Raw genomic sequence first — 20,143 nt, forward strand, 5'->3', positions numbered from 1 at the left:
TTTACAGGGCTAGAAAGATATTAGATTGTTTTTTAAAAAATGTAGACTTTAGCAGATAGAAAAAAAAAATATGGTCCGAATAATCCTGTTATGTACAGGACAAAAACTGTCAGGTGTATTTGTTTAGATTATAATTATTAAATATATCTATACCTACAATAAATGTGACCTTCGACTGTAATATAAATCCTATATTGTTGCAATTTAACGCTAGCAAGTTCAACACGATCAAAAACAATAAACAGAAAAAGCAATTAATTGTAGATAGTATATAGGTAGGTATAATGTATATATCGTTTTGTAAATACCTTTTTTAGCTTCATGCATCCTAAGGCATTCAGCTCAGAGCAACGAAACGAATATATATAAATCATTCGCATAAATGGGGATCGAACCGACTACATCGAGGTTACTGTCACACGTTGTTCCACTGACCCACCAAAGCTCTCAGTATTTGACTTACATATGCTAAAAAAAGATAGATTTAGTTGATTTAGCAACAATTAGCACGGGCTCCATGAACGAAACAACTGTGTCCGAATCTGACAACCCTATACCGTTATCATAGCATGAAGGCATAAGTTATATACTTAAATATCATTAAAGAAAACAACTTTATTTTATAATTTATTACACTTATATGTACGATACACGAACTGTAAACTCACGTCTTAGCACCCTATATTGCTTTGAAAATGTTTACCTCTATTATAAGCCAAATAGCTTTAAAAAAACCTCGTTACGAACCCAATAAGTGTCTCTGTTAATAGTTAATAGATTATACAAAGAAAAGCGCGAGTTGACAAAAACATTCATTTTAAAATTTAAATTGACATCAGCCCACAAATACCTTATCTGATTTTCATCCCCGGTATATCTTATCCCCCAATATCTCGCAAAAAACAAAACATAGTGTTTCAGCTAGGTTCTATAAGCCCGCTCCGCTAAATATTAGAAAAATATATTTAGATATTTTTTATTATTGACAAAAAAAAATATTACTCTGGTCAACTATAAAATATTAAAAGTTTGATTAAGGAAAATAACTACAAGAACATATTCATTTATAGCGACCGCTCTGGCTACGGAGGGTAATAAAGATGAGAAATTATTTTTAATAACATTATGGGGCGCGGGACCGGTGACACCACAATATTTTGGTGACGCTAATACCAACCCTTATTACGGAAAATTCCTCGCTTGCAAGTAGTGGGTAATAATAATAATCCCTCGACTTTCTTTATGACCTCTCGGAAGCTTTATGTGAGAATAAAAGTTAACCTTATGCGCTTTATATTATAAGGTGAAGTGGTTTTCGAATTTAATGGTATTTGTTACATTTATTCAAATTCAAATTCAAAATATTCTTTATTCAAATAAACTTATTATTAGCACTTTTGAATCGTCGAATGAACATATGAACAAAAAGCTACCACCGGTTCGGAAGGCAGTTCTGCTGAGAAGAGCCGGCAAGAAACTCAACAGTTATATATATTATAGTATTATTATTATTATCTAAAGAGTACTCGAAATCTGACCGTCTACCGAAGGCAGGCTAATCGATGACATAAATTGGATGTATACCTACTGATTAACAACAATTATCAGAAGGACGATGCGCAAATTGAGATTAGAGAGATAATATAAACCGCATAGCATGGCGGCGGCATTAATTGAAAGGCCTGTATACTATAAGTAGAGGGTAATGATTGCTCTTGCTAGTATATCTGGTGGCTCTGGCAACTCTTGTGGTCACGTCAAAGTTTAATTCGTGGTGAATGTAATTTCGGTACAACGGACAAATTTTCCAGGGGAAGAAGGACAAAAAGGTAAGCCGGTGACGAGGCTCGGTATGCGACGCGATTATGAAACGCCATTTGTCAAGTTTTTATTGGGCTCCCTAAAGCTAAGTCTATTGTTGTGCAACCCCCAGCACCCGCGCCCCCCGACCCTCGTCTGAATCGCGATCATCCGTTATGTCTGCTAGTATGTTATTATATTTTAAATGTATACTTGTAACATTTATCTTCGTTCATCATCAAATAAGCTTATTTTTACAAATTTATGCACCGTAAACCCTTTTGTTTTAAAAATAACTATACAACATTTAGATGCTGATAACGATATATATCAATACCTATATTATAAATTCGAAAGTAACTCTGTCTGTCTGTCTTCTACGCAATCAGGGTCAAACCGCTAATTTAATTGTGATAAAATACTCATATAGAGATACTTGAGGGTCTCGGGATGAACATAGGTTACTTTTTTCTCATATTTGTAATATTGTCGATATATATTTATATATTAAAATACTTATTAATTTGACATGCAATTTACTCCGCCATGTTAATAGCAATAAAGTTGCAAAGTTACCTTATGAGACACATAAAAACAATGTTTTACAAAAAATATTGCGCTTTAAATAATGTTTAAAAAGTCCGCGACGATATATGTTTATCTTTGAAGGTTGATCAAAAGTAACCATTATAATGAATTTACTTTAAATTTATCGGGTTTTTGTTAATGTATTTTCTATAATTTGATATTCATCCTTATGAAAATAAATATAATAGTCACTTTTAGCATTTTATCTAGATTGAAATTATAGTTTACTGTATAACATTCTAATAAATAATTAAGGAGATGTCACTGATTCGAAATGACCTAGTCTTCAGGCGGCATAGTATGAGTATGACCGACGCGAACGGGCAGAAGACTGATGGTTTTGTAAATTTTCATACATTTTCGAACTACTGTTAATTTTGAGGTAGTTATTTGCTGTTTATAATTAATTTAAACTACACCTTGGTTCTCTTCTTCTTTTCTTGGTGTGGTGTAAAGTTTGATCCTGCGCGACACTGCCCGCTACTTTTTATTTAATGTCATTTAAGTATATTTAGGAAAGAATGTTTGGTTATCTCAGTACGGTTATCTCTAACGATGTTATACACTTAATATATCGTAATTTTAATCATCTGGGATTTTATTTGATTTGTTCGCAAAAATTATACTATTTAATATATAGTTAGAGTAGGTATCTATGTATGCGCTCATGGCAAACTGGCAACAAAAAGGAAATTTTTAATATTAGAAAAAGTACCTCTTTTTCTAATATTAAAAATTTCCTTTAGTTACTTTTACTTCTTTTGTTTGTTCATTTCAATTACTCAGATATTTTTTCTAATAAAAAATCTCCACTCATTAGTCTTTTTTAGCTTATTTTAATTATTTATGCTTATATTTTCTTACTAATTCTATTGAAAACTGAAAATAATTTCATAAATATATTTAATAAATATTCGTATAGCACAAGCGGGCGTAGCCGCGTCCGGGTATATATATATTTAAAATAAACTACTAATATTACTGACACTAATCTGTGAAATGATCTAGTGCAATATGAAAGGGGGCTAAGGCTAATATTAAACCGTAGCGTTGCGGGCGTAGCGGGTTCCGTCGGTGCAGCCATATTTCGCGCATCGCCGGTCAAAGCGTAGCTCTTGCTGGAAGTCAAATAACTTTAATATCTTTTGCACCCCAACATTAAAGGATTCCTAGTCTGCAAAGTTTATACTCTATGACTCTTGTAACAAGTGGCTCTTTAGTACATAGTAGTACGTAAACAAAATATTATTTTTTATGTATAGTATAATAATTGTAAAATGTAGTGCGTTAGTCATTGCGTAATTTGAATAATTAATAAATATTTTGAATTCCATTAGGTAATTATTATTGAGGCCGCTCGTAGCGCAGGGATACAAGCGTGCGACTATAAACGCGACAGGTTGCGGGTTGGGTTCGATTCCCATTTAAGGAAATGAAATATTTAATATTTTTATAGCACGACCACTTAACATTCAGCGCCTCCAGAATTCGCCGGAAATTGAAGCGTTTTAATGGGAACGGCATGTCTTAACACTACGTTCCCAAGTTCATTTCGCCTTTCGTTCAAAAATAATAACAATAGAGATAAAAATAATTAGTAAAGTAAGGAAGACAGAGTGGGGATATTGTAGGCACTATTGTAGAAAATATTAAAAAATATATATGGATAATCAGTCACTCTTTATTAAGTTTTAGTGTTTGAATCATACTTCACAAAATAATAACAATATTTTATATTTTTTGGCAAATTATCATCTATGTATTAGGTAATTGTCAACAGATATTATTTATAATATATTATTACTTATTATTTAAGTTATTAAGTAAGATTGTAGCCTGTGTTATTAATAATTATTTAAATCGCCACAGTAGTTTTAGATATTTTAGTTATTATCCAGATAACTAAACAAAAACAAAATTTATATCTTTATAAAGGAAAAAAAAAACAAAATGTATCTCCTTATAAACGAAGATAGAAGTAAAAGAAAAATACAAAAATGCTTGCAAGTCATACAAACAACATAATATCTTAACAAAAATTCCTCTTTCTCTTCAGAATATTCGGTTTATGGGGCTGTGGGCGGATAGGAGTGTCAGTGTCAATTAGACTCAAAATAAATCCGCACAAGCATCGAATATAAATTTCAGGTACTTTGATTAGAGCCGCGAGGTCTTTTGATATGTCTGGTGAGTGAGAAAGCGAAGAAGCTGCGGCTACTGCTCCGGCCGCTAAGTGCAACGTGCGGACATTGCTACCACCTAAAAATTATTACAATATATATATATATAGGTATCTTATATGTTCCACATGTTAATATTATTTTAGTAATACTACTATTTTGGACATGATTATTTGTTTTTTTATTTTGCTACAGTAGTTTTCTTCCATAGCTTAATTATAGTGATAATAATTATATAACTTATATAAAAAAATTCTACAAATAGTTTACTGGGTTTAAACAATAATATCTGTATGAATATATTATTTACAGTTGTATTACCTATTTAGAAATAATGATCGTATCGTAATAGATTTAAAAAAAAAACGCAAATGCGAAGTATGTAATGATTTTTTAAATTAATATCTACATTATTTATTATTTATCTAATCAAAAATATATGTTAAAATAAAAAAGTTACCATTTTTACGAAACTGGGGTGGTAAACAAGTTGCGCTTCTCACTTCACTTTCAATAGCTCCCTTGAAATATTCAGCCAGTTCTACTATTAATTCGATACCGACCATTTTATCTGGAGGAAATTTTGCCTGTAAGGCCAAAAATATCGCCATGTCCGCGCCATTCCATAAAGGAATTTTAAAATCTGTAAAAATGGTATTATTCTTGAACAAGATGTCATTATGTGTCATGTCGTATATATTATATTGTCTTTTAAATAAATATTATGTAGTAACAAGTCCACAATAATAATAAGAAAAAGAAAACGCAATAGGAAAAAGGTAAGATATAACATATTTATAATAATTTGCCACGTTACCTCTTCTCTATATATAATACTAGCGGACCCGGCTACGCCTGCTTGAAATATAAGAATATAATTTCTATAGAAATATAATTTCAATCTAGATGAAATGCTAAAAGTGACTATTATATTTATTTTCATAAGGATGAATATCAAATTGACGCGGTAACGAACGCGGTCGCGTAGCGACGACGGTTGTTATTAACATGGCAGAATAAATTGCATGTCAAATTAGAAAGTATTTTAATTTATTAGTATATATGTGTAATGTAATGTTATATAGCCTATAGCACTTCTGAAGAATGCAGCTTTCATACAAAACAAAAACAAAGTAAATCGATCCAGTAGATCCAGAGATCTTAGCGTTCAAACAAACAAACAAACAAACTCTTCCGCTTTATTATATTAGTATAGAAGTATAGATATAGAAAACAGGAAAAATATTTTGTCTGTACATTTAGTATGTTTGACTGAAATGGATAGAGGTGCCCCTCTATCCAATTCAGTCAAACATACTAAACGAACGAACTTAAATAGAAAGCAAATTTTTTTTTTTAATTTCTTGTCTGTCTGTCTATATAGATACATATAGATGTATGGTAACGCTAATCTCTGAAAGTACTGAAACGATTTACGTAAAACTTTTACCAATTTCTTTGTTATAACCCAGCTTAACATCTAAAGTTTGTTTCATCAAAATCGATTCATTAAAAAAAAAGTTATAATGATTTGAATGAACTCAAGGCATGAGTTTACCTGCAAATATATGTATAGCAATCCATATCTATACTTACAATTATAATAAATCTGTATTTGTTTGAGATAAATTTGTATCTTTAACCTTTCAAAATAAGGAGGAGGTTCTCAATTAAATATTTTCGATTCGAAATTCGATTCATTTGTTAATCGAATAAATTTGGATTTGGATATTTTTATTAATCGACTTCTGTAAGAAAAGGAGGTTATCAATTCGACTGTATTTTTTTATGTTTGTTACCTCATAACTTTTGACTGGGGGAACCGATTTTGATAAAAAATAAAAATGATTTGAAAGGTAGTGCTTCCCGTGTGGTCCCATTTTTTTTGGTCCATGTCTGACAATACTATCTATGAGAAAATCACATAAGTAGACGAATAACTCAATGTAGGGCCAACCGATTTTGATGATTTTGGTGAAAGTTTGGTTAGGTTCCGATTATGGGAACCGGTCAAAATTGAGAAAGTTTGGTTTTTTTGGTAAAAAAATAATTATACTGCAATAGTTACAAGGAAAGAACATTGTTAAAGTTGATGTCAGAAGTGAGATTCTTAATCGTTGCATTTCTTTCAACCAAGCTCAAAAAAGAGGATGTTTCATTTTTAACCAACTTCAAAAAAGGGAGAGATTCCTAATTCGTCCGAATATTTTTTATGTATGTTCTTGTCAATATACCAAAATGTTAGTTTGCACAAAAGTAATACCTTGTGGGCAACGGATATTATGGCGATGTTACTAAGACGAGACCTTATATTCAACTCTTTTATTATATATTTAATTCGGTTATTTATACGCTACAAAACAATAGTGGAACATTATTTCACAATTGCATTTGTAGCGAATAAATTGAGGTTGCTGATATAGCGTGTTTATAAATAATATAATAAGACTAGTGCAATACCCCTACAATACTCTCCCCCTTTGGGAAAAAAATGTGCAAACAGAATATAAAATAAACAAAATAAAATATTATGCCTATGAACTAAATTGATCCACAAGTTGATTTCTTCCCCCGGACCTCGTAACTCGATGCGGTGTGTTGCTGTCGTCGGCTGCTGCGCTTGCGCATTGTTTCAGTATTGTCGTTCTGCTGATGGTGAATTTTTGTGTTCGTCGACTTTGTTTGCGATGAAGGCTGGCGTAAGTAGGTCAATGACCGTAATTATGTATCGATTGGTACTACGTACCTACAGGTAGAGTGCGCACGAAAGTTTTCAACCCGTTCGAATTCGGGGAATATATAAGTGACGAATTGTTGTCACGTGAGAGTTCCGCCTTTTGACACGATAGCTTCGTGTTGTTCACGTACTTGAGTATTCCATACCAGGTCAGAAATAATGACTCGTTAACATTATTCTTATTGATCTGAATTCTGGGTGCGTTGCGTCGTGTAATATACTGTATATCCTTTTTCGAAATATGCGCAGCATATACGCTGACTTGCACTTGTAGGGCTTCGGGTTGAGCCTTGGAAAGAAAATCGCAATTTTTCATTCATTGCTTAATTGTCGCTGTTGACAGCTTCGGGCTTCGACCATGCTTGGGATGCCTCGGTAATTATCGATGGCGGTGCGTGCGGAGAGGGTGCAGTCAGTGTCATGATTCTCTACTGACTGAGAAGTTTCCCTAGTTTCTTCATTCCACCATACTTGTATTTATTTAAAGGCGCTTAAACATTGATAGTCGTAATTTCAAAGTGCCAGAATTAATTATCCTTTTCGGATGTAATAATCCTGTGATGCTGTCGACTTATCTGTTATCGCACATATCCATTAAATTATTATACTTTTTTTAAAAAATCGACGCCTTCATTAATATTTGTATTTTCCATTATTTTATCAGCTTTTATTTAATTTGCCCGTCCGATCTTGACTCGAAAATCTCATTGTAAGGGTTTGGTGGTATATTGCCTCTTGAAATTCTAACCGGTGAGACCCGCTTGTGGGAAGCCGATTAGAATGTGCACTTACCAAATCTATGAAGATTTGCGTCGGGCAGTCGGTGAGTTGAAGTCCGATGTACGTGGTAATCAATGTAGCACCACGGGAGTTGTATGGGATCATTGCCTCGGTCTCGTCGATAGCTTCGGGCTGAAGTCTAGAGGATCACCAATATAGACTGTCACGTTAGGCTGCAACTAGCAGGGTACCCCCCGTCGTGGTACCTTTCGTCGGGGTCACCAATGTGGGCTACGGCATCGGAGTGATGCTAATGATACGAGACTTAATATTGAACTCTTTTATTGCATATTTAATTCGGTTATTTATACGCTACAAAACAATAGTGGAACATTATTTCACAATTGCATTTGTAGCGAATAAATTCAGGTTGCTGATATAGCGTGTTTATAAATAATATAATAAGACTAGTGCAATACCCCTACACCTAATTAAGTGAAGTTTTACACAGGACAACCACAACCACTCGTTGACAACCACTACCACTCGTTGACAACCACTACCACCACCAGCACCACTAGTTTAAGAAGCATCATTTTAAGTTCATACCCATCACTTAAAATCGTAAAATAAATTAATTTTTAATAAAAAGAAAAACCGACTTCTAACAACGAACTAAAAAGTGAAAAAAATTTTTACAAAGATTTTATAATTTTGAAGTCGGTGTCAAACTTATGCTACAACAACCTTACTTACTTGGCACCGACTTCAAAAATATAAATTTGTTTGTATTTTACAAATAATATTATAAATCCTTACCCAAATCAATCATTTAACATTTAAGGATGTTTTTGAACGAGTAAATCAAATTATTCATTGACATCAACACATTTAACTGCCTGTCAATTCTGTTTATTAAATGAATAATCATGTAGTTCAAGCGGGCGAAGCCGCGGGGGGCCGCTAGTCTATATATATAAAAGGACATGTTCCCACTGACTGCCGTAACCGCTAATGGTAGAAACGTGAAATTTGGACAAACGTTTACTTTCGTAATCTCGACATCCACTAAGAAGGGATTCAGTGGCGTAGCTAGGGTATTTGCTGCCCGGTGCGGCTTAGGGGACTTGATGCCCTTTAAAATGGTCTAAGATCTAAAAAAAAAAAGCCAAAGTGTCTTCTATTCTCACGTAGATCAAGTGTCCGACACTAAAATGTGACATTGGCTACCTTTAAAAAAATAATCGTCGACTTTGATGCCCCTTTCCTTTTGATGCCCGGTGCGGCTTAGGGGACTTAATGCCCATTAAAATGGTCTAAGATCTAAAAAAAAAAGCCAAAGTGTCTTCTATTCTCACGTAGATCAAGTGTCCGACACTAAAATGTGACATTGGCTACCTTTAAAAAAATAATCGTCGACTTTGATGCCCCTTTCCTTTTGATGCCCAGTGCGACCGTACCGCTCGCACACCTCTAGCTACGCCACTGAAGTGATTTTGAATAATTTAAACCCTAAAGGTATGAAATAGGGATTGAAAGTTTGTATGGTTTTTTTAAATCAGCACCGATAAAATTTAAAATTCCGATTTTTAAATTCAACTTACATATTTCTATTAAAATTGTATTATTGAAAATTAATAAATAATCTTATTTTAAAGTGGGAAGAACCTATATAATTTTAGTGTTTCTACATATACCAACATACATACAGTAACACATATATTTTTAAAAAATATATTAAAAAAAGGAAAACAGTTTCGTAGTTTATATTTAATGCGAATATTAGCTATTAGGTAAGCTTAGTACAATAATTTAAAGTCTTTGGTTTCTTCAACGTACTTATCAAATGTGACACAGATAAAAATAAAAAAATATATAGAAAATTAGAAATTACTTAATGCGGAGTATATTTCCCATTCAGTGCCGTTGATTTCCTCTGTACTTAATCTTATACCTTTGCACAAAAGGCAAAGTCGAACTACTTTAGGACTTAAAATTACTGAAGCAGAGTTCATTTTACTGGATAGTAATATGCAACATGTCATTATCAGTAGGATTCCTTTTTGAACCTTTTCTATCTTTTGCATTCTCAATGTCGGATCTAAAAATTTCACAACATTAAAATCAATTATTGACAATTTTTTTATAATTTTTTTAGATATTTCAACAGAGGAAAGTTTTTGGGTACTTTGGTTGTTTTCGAGACGACTTGAACGACATCATCTCACTTAGATTCTCAAGATTTCAGAATATTTTTTTTTTCTGAGTGGGACTCTACAATATTTGAGCACTTTCTTTCTCTTTCTGCCTTTCTGCCACATTTTAACTATGCTATCATATGATTTTTAAACAAAGAACTATGTAATAAGTATGCACCAGGGATGTTATGGATATCGAGTTTTGGACATCCGCAACTGAGGTAGTGGTTTCAAATTTTTGAAAGCAAATATCCGCGGATGTTAATGTGGTTCTTAATTAAAAAAAATTATTATTTAATTAAATAATCAATTTAATGGAACTAACAATTTCTAGCATCAAAAATTGCTGCGTTATATTTAGGAATTATCTTTTAAATGTAGTTTGATAAGTCCAGGATTATGATGTTTTTAGGCAAAGTTTATATTTTTATACGATTACCGCTTTTAAGCATATTATAATAATTGAGTTACGAGGAATAAATGATAAACAAAAGTAAGGACGTCGGATTTTGTCATTGAAATCGACCCTTCGACTTAATTCTTGTCGCAACTCTTTGAATGCAGTAGGTCAAGCACGAAAAATAATCGAGTTTTGAGGCTCCGATACAATTACAAAGTTGGAAGCACGAACCACATTCTGTCGACTACAAAAGTGATAAAAAGTTACTAGTTATTTTAATAAGCCATTAGATTTGAACATTTAAAATATACATATGTATATTTAAAATAATGCATTTGTTACCGTTTCTAAACATATTCGCTTGACGTTGACAACGCCCAGCCAGAGTGACGTTTGTTATTGTTTTGATTGTAATTAAATTTGTTTCTATTTAATATTTTAATTGCTTTGTGATTATATACTAAAAATGCAAAGGTAGCTATTTACAATACTAGATAATGGTGAAGTTCATGAAAGCGTCCAATAGCATATATATATTTATATTATGCTATTGGATGCTATTAATGCTGATGCTGATGCTATTAATATTTTGTATATTCAAAAATAAAATATATAAGAATCTAATTAATATATATTTCAGGAATTGGAATCTATCCGAACTCTAATATTTCACGATGTCGCCATTCTATATCGATGAAGTGCAAAGAATTGACATTAAGTAGCGAAGGAGGTGAGGACACTTAGGATTCAGGAGAAACACTGGGCAAGAGAGTATGCTATGTACCATGGGCATCATGTGAATAAGTTTAAAGAGAACAGTTCAAATTAATTATTAAATAAGGAGCTAGGAGTGAGACTAAGATAGAGGGATGTGGACTTGCAATTGCTAACTCAATGGTTTTTCTTTAACACTTCTACTCTCTCCTAGGCGACATAACAGTTTATTAATTATATTAGTGAATATAATAAATATATTATTAATGTTACTATGTTATTGAAGTCTTTAAATGTGTTAAAATTGTGAGATATAGATTTAATAAATCATTAAAGCCATTGTTGTTATTTATTAAGTTACATTTAGTAAATAGCATTTCGATGTTGCTTATGTTACAATTAATTGTGCATATCTTTGTGAGCTATATCAATCATAATATTTTACTAGTTGATTGAGATATTGAATAGAATTATTTGACTTGATTTAAATATTCCAAGTGGAAGCTGTGGCCTGCCTTAATACTCAATAGTAAAAGGTATATAGAAAAATTCTTAGGCTTATATTTTTTTAATATTTATTTTAATTTATATAATTAATAAGTTTTTAAAATTTGAGTTAAAAAGTTCAACTTATTTATGGAGTTTTTTTTATTTTATCTAATAATATATTTCTTATGGCTTTACCCAAAACAATCTCATGTCTAGTATTTTATTCTTAATTGCACTTAAAATTCAAATTAAAAATATTCTTTATTCAAATTGACTATTATTATAAGCACATCTGAATCATCGAATGAACACATGAACAAAAAGTTACCACTGGTTCGGGAGGCAGTTCTGGTAAGAAGAGCCGGCAAACATGTAAGAAATACAAAATTTTATGGTTGGTACAAAGACAAGCTCCATTTTCAAAGAAATCTCTTCCAACCAATGAAAGTGGATGACTGTCATACAGTGAAAAGAGATTATTCTAGGAATTATTATTTTAAAAATATTGTGTTACAGACTGGTACATAATATCAGGATATAAACTCAGGAGTTTTGCTGTGATATAATAAAATCATTTCGAAAGATGTTTTTGTCAGAGTTATCCACAAGAAAGAAACATGAAAGCTTCATTGTTCAACCTCCAATAATAAAACAATAAATTAAAATATAAATAAATAAAATAAAAAAACTTTTATTTCTTGCATATAAATATATAAATATATCAAATTCTTATATCATAATCTTAAGTAATACTAATTCATAATATATTAAGATTCATTAATAATTTTAGATTTAATTAACAATTTATATTCTATTGTTTATTTATTATTTTACTACATTTCATTATATTAGATTTGAAATAAATATATATAAATTTTAAATGATCAAGCAGGCATGCAAGAACTTCTATTAAATGAGAGTGAAGGCCTTCTCTATACTTTTTCATTTATTTCGGTCTTTGTCAATTGTATTTCAGTTTTTACCTGCAAAGTAGCAGTAAAACTAGCATAATAAAAGTTTATTATGTCATCTTCTCAATGATTTATAGGTATCTGCACTCCCTCTCTTTCTCAAGCCTGCAGGCCCCGCCACAACGTTAGTGTAGAAGTCTAGTGGTCTTCTTTCAACCTCCCTACATGGCCTGCCCAGCGCCCTTTTATCTTATGAGAGATTTTTAGTGCATCTATAACTTTTGTCTTTTGTTTCGAATTTTATCATGAGAGATAAATAGACACTAAAATTTTCTCCATGCGTTTGAAATTCTTCTTTCAACTTCTTGCATTGCTTTGTTTTACAAATATTTTTAAAACTATCATTTAATAAGAATGTTACGAAAGTTTTCTCACTGATAAATATTATCCGAATAAAGTTTCGGCGTGCTCGAAGAAATTTTCGTTACCGTATGTCAAAATAAACGTTCGTGCTACCAATTTTTGTTCATTGTGTACAAATATCTCGATATTTGAACGTAAGACGATACGAAAGATGATTAAAATAAGCTACTTTCATTTACGCACGATAGGGGGAGCTGGTCAATTCCTATACAAATGGCTCTCGATAAAGACACGAATACTTTTTCGATAGTTGTTCGTGCTTGAGTTACAGATCTTAAAAGAATTCGGAATTTCTGATGACGAATGCGAACATCCCCAGTTTGTACTAAAAAGTATGTAAGGCACAATTATGGCGGGATGCGGAGAACGGTGTATCATGATGCTACATTTCCTTTACTTACTCAGGCATAAAGCATAGAGAGAAGATAAGATGTATATTTAAAAAAAATCAAGTAGATAAACTAAAACATTTTTATTGTTTAGAATAAAAACAAGAATATCCCTTGCGTGATTTACTGTCTGAATAATAAAACATTATTATTTTGTGTATTAATGCCGACAAATAAATTTATCAACAAAAAATAAAATAGGAAGATCTCGCTCGAGAGAGGGAGTTTATAATTATATAATAGTAAACTATATATACCTTCAATATTAGCGTAGCTCACGCTGAGTGTGTGTAAATAACGTTCTAATATCTGGCAAGCGTGACCAGGCACTCCGGGAGATTGAACATCGAGCTGTTCATATATATTCCATAACAAATTTCGGCCATCTTGTGGCACAAGTTTCATATGAGATACTTCTAAAGCTGAAATATGGATATATTATATTTATATTAGCATGATATAACTGGATACTCAATATAAATACACCGACAAAATGCTTAATTAAACTACCTTCATTATCACAATCACTTATTATCACTTTAATCCACTCAGAATGTAAATATTTTGATGCAGAAACGTTTTCTTCATAAAATGCTAACGACATTTTTTCAGTCATTACAGTTACAAATTATCGAAAATATAACGTTATAAAGTAATTAATGAAAGTTTCAATCATAAAACCAACTTTGTTAGGATTAAATCTAATTGTGGAACTTAAAATTATTCTTTCCTTTCGTCACTATATTATGTTTTGCTATGTCAATAATTATATTGTAATACCTACACAAACATTAATATTAATAATAATATTAGGTCTCGTTTGGTTAACGTCGCCACAATCTCATAGACCACAATATAAATATGACAGTGCCAATTTGCCACCAAATATGTTATTATCTAGCTGTCAAATTCAGGAAAATGAATTTAAAAAAACTATAATATTATGTGCAATGACTACATACGATACAGCCAAATTAATTATTTATTTAAGGAAAAATAACTATTTGGTATATTTTTAAAATTATTAATTATTGTCGCAGTAGTAAAAATATTGCGTATTTTAAATTAATTAATTTTAATAATATTTCAATTAAGTACTTGTTATGTCCCGTTATTCAGAGTCCACTTAGTATTATTAAAAAAACCTAATTCATGTTTATAGTGCTACAAAACAAACAATCTACCATTCAACCCGAAGTTTCTATAAGTATAAGCCTAAAATTCAAATTTATCGTTAATTTTAAATGTGTTATTTTTCCATCTCCTTTAAAACACTTTAAACACTTTAAACACTAAATTACATTTATTTGTCTAATTATCTATATATATATAAAATCGAAAGGTCGCACTCATCACGAAATCTCAAAAACTAGATGTGCTAGGACTCTCATTTTTCGCAAGGACGAAATTTCGTTACTAAAAATGCTAAGAATCTCAAATTTTGTATGGACGTTATTTATAGGACTTAAGTGATGACTAAAACGGGAATTCGCAGTATTCGACCCCTAAGGAATTGTTATTGGGGTTGATAATTTTTAGGAATCTTTGTTACTACAAGTGTTAGGAGACTCGAAGTTTGCATCGGTTTTGTTTATATGCTCCCAAAGCGATATTCCACCACAAAGAGGTTGATAGTATGTACGAAATTTGGTTACTACAAGTGCTAGCAGTTTACAATTGTGCATGTGCGTTAAGATGGAATTTTATTAATTTCGATCTGTAAGATAAGAATATAGCTTTGGGCTAAATAGCGTATGTTAAACTTCGTTACTACAAGTAACGGAGGCCGTCGTGGCGCAGTGGCACAATACGCGACGGTTGTTGTGCCCCTGCGCCAGGGGGGCGACGGGGGGACGCCAGCGTTTCGGGAATATTATTTATTAATATGTTTTTTCGCTCTGGCACCAAGGCAAAAGCCCAGCGTGAGTTCCTTCAGATATTTGCCTACCATCATCGGCATCACTGTCAGAGCCTCCGGGTACTTGAGGAATGTTTATTGGTTCCATTTTCATTATAAAATAAAACGGAATTTAAAACCCACCGTGCGTTTTCCAGGACACGAGGGTGCATAGCAAGCTATATAGGTTTTGAGCGCCGCTGTTTGTATGCAAGATACTCTTCCACCGCCGCCCTAAACCATCATCCTACACTAATAATGGTTGTTGTGCCTCAGCCTCTGTTGAACAATATAATAATTATGTACATATATATGTTCTTTGAGCCAAGAGACAACTTAAACTAGTAGATATACCGCCACCAGACGGTCGCCAGAGCCTCGTTAGTTAATGCAGGGTGTACTACGGGCAGGTGAGGTTGACAATTAGTGTAGTTTGAACACTTACATTACTACCCCTTTTCACCCCCTATTGTTATTATTATTATTAAGAACGCAATAAATTAAAATAGAGCATTGTATACCAAAAACTAAGAAAAATATAACATAAGCTGAACGCATAAGCATAACAAACTTGTTAGATTAGGACAGATACTAAATTGAAATATTTTGTGACAGAGCTTGATTTAAAAACTTAAATAGCTTTGACAAAAAATCTAAAAGCAACAGTAAACACTTTCCTGGCTGCAAATTTGCTTTAAATGAATGTCATCAAAATATTTTCTTGAAAATTAGATAACTAATTCTCCCATTATCATTCTCGGCGAAGTAATTCTGATTGTTAAATAAGTTCATAAAATAATATTTGTATTAGATTTATTTCCTTAAACATTTTAAAATTATATATAGTAAAAGAATATATGATGAAAAAATTTTCTTCTTTCAAATTTTTATGCAAAGCTTTTAATTTGATAATCCGCAGACGTACGTAATAAACGGAATAGTAAAATGGTTGAAAAGGAAAAGCGAGACAGTATGGGCGTGGCGGCGACAAGGCGTCGATTTTTCTCTTACGCTCCGCCCAATGGAAAATATCCATGTCCCGCCCTCACACCATTTATACACATCTTTTGAAAATAAAAAGCATACGTATTAAAGTAGGACATGTGCACTATGTACGAAAATATAATATTAATTCAGTGTATTGTATGATACAAAACAAGAGAATGTCAATTATATCATATTTTAAGTATAATACTTCAATATATTTTTATTACAGAAAAAAGCAACACAGGAGTTAAAGACGATTTCAAAACTCATCACGGCTTTTGATATACCTGATAACCTAGATATATCAACCAATCCTGTTTATTTTTTCAATCTTCGAGTCTTTTGGTTAAAGCGAATGCTAGCTAAGTATTTATCGATTAATTCTGCACAAAGATTGAAAATATGTTTAAAAAACAACCTACGTCTCCAGAGAAATCGGTGTGAATACAAACAGAAATCTAGATATATAGAAGAGCACCGATAACACAATCGAACACCGATCAAGCGGCGGCTTGCGGCTAGACAGCTCAATTTCAGCGACGGTTACGTCCACAGTGGCAGTAATATTAGTTCCGTTTAGTATTTCCTGTGAATCTATGTATATATTATTTATACCGGAAACCATGTACCTATGGACATACGTAATGTCAAAAATAGTTACGTCGTTAATCTAAATCTAATGTAACTGAAATCGAATTGCCTTATACCAATTTTTAATGTCAATTCATTAATATTTTTTGATTGGAAAATAACTTTACAAAACTCTGATGCTACTCTTATTAATCTTATTCTCAAGTTAAATTTATTAGTACTTAAAACCTAGAGTCAATCAAACTTTTTATGTCAACTTCAACTTACCAAGTCATTTAGACGTGGGTTAGATTCTCTCTCTTTCTCTCTCTTTAAAATTTTAATTTATAGATCTGAGTCTTAGAAAATCTGTGTTGCCAGATGATTTTAGCGGGAGGTTTCGATTTTTATCCCAAAAATTAAATGTCCGGGATCGGAACACGTATAGTCCCGCTTTTCACGGATCGTGAGAATTTTTTTTTATTTAATTATTCAAAAGACCTAATTGCATTACATATTGTAAACCAAAACAATATCGTTTATGTATAGTGACGGTTTTCCATTAAAAAGATTATATATTAATATCTATCGCAATTGAAAACTTTATTTAAAATTGAAATTAATGGATAAATATTTTTTGCCACGCTTTTACCGACAATACAGATTTGCAAAATGCTATAAAAAAATCCTTTAAACTGAGGAATTATTTTATTAGCCTTAAAAATGTTTATAGCTCTACCAATGGTTCAAAGATAATTAATCAATCAGCTTCACGCTGTATCCCGCACACAGCAGAGGAGGCAGAGGGAACACAGTGTTAAGACAGTCCGTTCTCCACTTTCTACCGAATTCTGGAGGCATTGCGTGTTAAGTCCACACAACTCAACGCCGCGCTTTGCCTCGATACAGGAGCAAAGAAATATAAACGTAAATAAATATTTCACTTCCTCGAGTGGGGATTGAACCCGCAACCCTCGCGTTACAGTCACACCCTTGTGCCGCTGCGTCACGGCGGCTACATCTATTGATTAAGATAAAAATGTGATAAAATTTCTTTATATATCCTATTTTCAAAAATGATGAATTAAACTTAAAATTAATTTTTGTACACAATTCAAAGATTCCCCCTTGACATAGTTCGTCGATTTTTATTTCTTTTTGACAATAGGCCAAATGATTTCCTCTAGAAATCTCTGTTAAATTTTGGTGGACCCCGACTGTTAGTACTATTTACAAAAAAAATATGAATTGATTATATGGGATTATATGATAGAATAATTTTAAGTAGTTTCGTACTATTTTTCAGAAAACTTTAAATTATTGCATTGTTTTTTTTTTAGATTGTATGTACGTACTTAAATTTGTTTTTTCTGATTAATATTTTCTTATACTTGTAACGAAACTTATTTAGCGAGGCCTATTTGTTACCGCCGATTGAATAAAATAAAATGTTAGGAGAGGGAACCTAAATATCTGCTATTTCATCCGAGGAAGGAAGCAAGAGCCCAAAAAAAACAAATCTTAATGTCGTAGTAACGATACCCGAATGAACTTTTTATATTATTGCCTAACCATCGATCCTTGATAAAGCATGCAAAGTTCAAATTCGGTCAAAATCACGTTCAAAGTTTTATTGTATCTCTATACATAAAAATACATTTGTCGAATATAGAACCTCCTCCTTTTTGAGAAAAGAAGTCGGTTAAAAAAACTTAATCGCCGCTTAAAAATAATATCTAAAAGTACAGAAAAATAAATAATGTTGCCAACGTAAGTAATTATTATAATAAATATAAATTCTAATTCAATATAATTTGATATTTCCCTTCCTGCACTGTTATATCACACAGGGGATTTTTCTGTCAACAGCTGATATGTAAATGCTACTGGAGTTAAAGGTTTGGAAAATTCTCATATTTATATTATCGGTGTTATTTATTTTCTCTGGCAAAGGATAAAATATAGCCGTATGGAAATGCGGGGATTTGGCGGGTGCGGTACTGTTTGACAAGATGACAGTTATAGGAATGGGTGGAGGGTTATGAATATGTCCTGTTAACTCCTTTATTGCAATTTTTCCTTTTACGTCCAAAAGTGTGTTGATACCATAAAAAGCATAAATTTATGATTGACAACGTAGAGGGCGTTTTATAGTATAACATCATAAATAAATTTATATAAGCTATATAATTCGAACTATAATAATTTCGTCACACTAGAATAAAAATGGGATAAGTATACTGATATTATATGGATAAGTTGGTTAAAAAGAAATGCAACGATTGAGGAATCTCACTTCAGGCGAAAAGTTTTAACAATGTTTTTCCTTGTAACTATTACAGTAAAAGTAGTACAACTACGTAGGCCATCTATGGTCTTTATCATTAGTTCACGTCGTCAAATTGTGATTTCCGAAAGCAAACACACGAGTCTTTCCTAAATCCTTGTAAGTGTGGTTATAAAATTTAAAGAGTTCCCTCTATTTCTCCAGGACCCCATCATCAGATCTTGACATGGTCACCATGCGACCACCTGTGAAGTATACCCATATTCAAACAAAAAAGAATTATCTAAATCGGTTCAAGCGTCTTTGAATAATAGCTGAATATAGATAAAAAAAGAAGATTCCGACGAATTGAGAACCTCCTTTTTTTTGAAAGTTGCTTAATAAAAATGTAAATATGAAGTAAAAATAAAATAATCACTTAATGAATTCAAATCAAAGCCCCGTCCATGCTTAGTGCCCAGCCATAGACCTCATCTCTTAAGAAGCACGAACTTACGAAGCCTGGACTAATCATTAAATGACTTACTTTCTTAATCGATCTTATGTACCTATCCCGCACAGAGCAGGATAGGCAGAGAGAACTTAGTGTTAAGACATTCCATCACCCATATTTCCATCGACTTCTGGAGACATTGTGTGTTGAGAAAAAAAATTATATATAGATATATAATAATATATTATTTATATACATAATATATTTAAATAACTATTCAGTTAAAATTCCCATGCCCATTTTTTAAAACAATATAATACAATACAATACAATATACTTTATTGCACATAAAAAATTTACAAAAATTATATACAAAATAATTTAAAAACTTTCGTTTCGAGTGTTTACCGAATGCAATAT

At 32.0% G+C, this 20,143-nt stretch overlaps 1 protein-coding gene and 1 long non-coding RNA gene across 6 annotated transcripts; one reads left to right on the plus strand and one right to left on the minus strand.

Moving 5' to 3' along the window:
* Positions 1–1,616: 1,616 nt before the first annotated feature.
* LOC146527045 (uncharacterized) lies at positions 1,617–11,676 on the plus strand. Of its 3 annotated transcripts, XR_014879219.1 has the most exons (3): positions 1,630–1,829; positions 10,184–10,444; positions 11,264–11,676. It is a non-coding gene; the product is annotated as an uncharacterized LOC146527045 (long non-coding RNA). The 3 variants fall into 3 exon arrangements; XR_014879217.1 differs by lacking the exon at positions 10,184–10,444 and having other exon boundaries at positions 1,617–1,829; XR_014879218.1 differs by lacking the exons at positions 1,630–1,829; positions 10,184–10,444 and adding an exon at positions 10,461–11,097.
* On the minus strand, positions 4,119–14,436 carry LOC146527046 (uncharacterized). 3 transcript variants are annotated; one of them, XM_085205511.1, is made up of 5 exons: positions 14,334–14,436; positions 13,807–13,971; positions 9,920–10,126; positions 5,029–5,211; positions 4,119–4,647 (listed from the first exon to the last, which is right to left on the minus strand). In XM_085205511.1, the coding sequence occupies exons 2-5, from the start codon at positions 13,952–13,954 to the stop codon at positions 4,418–4,420; spliced, it is 768 nt and encodes a 255-aa protein (XP_085061637.1). In that variant the 5' UTR covers positions 13,955–13,971; positions 14,334–14,436; the 3' UTR covers positions 4,119–4,417. The 3 variants fall into 3 exon arrangements, with proteins under 3 accessions (XP_085061637.1, XP_085061636.1, XP_085061638.1); XM_085205510.1 differs by lacking the exon at positions 14,334–14,436 and adding an exon at positions 14,060–14,318 and having other exon boundaries at positions 4,121–4,647; XM_085205512.1 differs by lacking the exons at positions 9,920–10,126; positions 14,334–14,436 and adding an exon at positions 14,060–14,318 and having other exon boundaries at positions 4,122–4,647.
* Positions 14,437–20,143: the final 5,707 nt, after the last annotated feature.

Source organism: Heliconius melpomene, chromosome 21 (assembly GCF_056956725.1).
Source record: "Heliconius melpomene rosina isolate 202511_hmr_F chromosome 21, ASM5695672v1, whole genome shotgun sequence".
In the NCBI taxonomy this organism is placed as follows: domain Eukaryota; kingdom Metazoa; phylum Arthropoda; class Insecta; order Lepidoptera; family Nymphalidae; genus Heliconius; species Heliconius melpomene.

Coding starts and splice junctions, on each gene's coding strand:
- LOC146527046 (XM_085205510.1), bottom strand. CDS start 14,165: ATGACTGAAAAAATGTCGTTAGCATTTTATGAAGAAAACGTTTCTGCA. Junction 13,972..14,059: donor AAGTGATTGTGATAATGAAG/GTAGTTTAATTA, acceptor TCCATATTTCAG/CTTTAGAAGTATCTCATATG. Junction 10,127..13,806: donor GAGCTACGCTAATATTGAAG/GTATATATAGTT, acceptor TGAAATTTTTAG/ATCCGACATTGAGAATGCAA.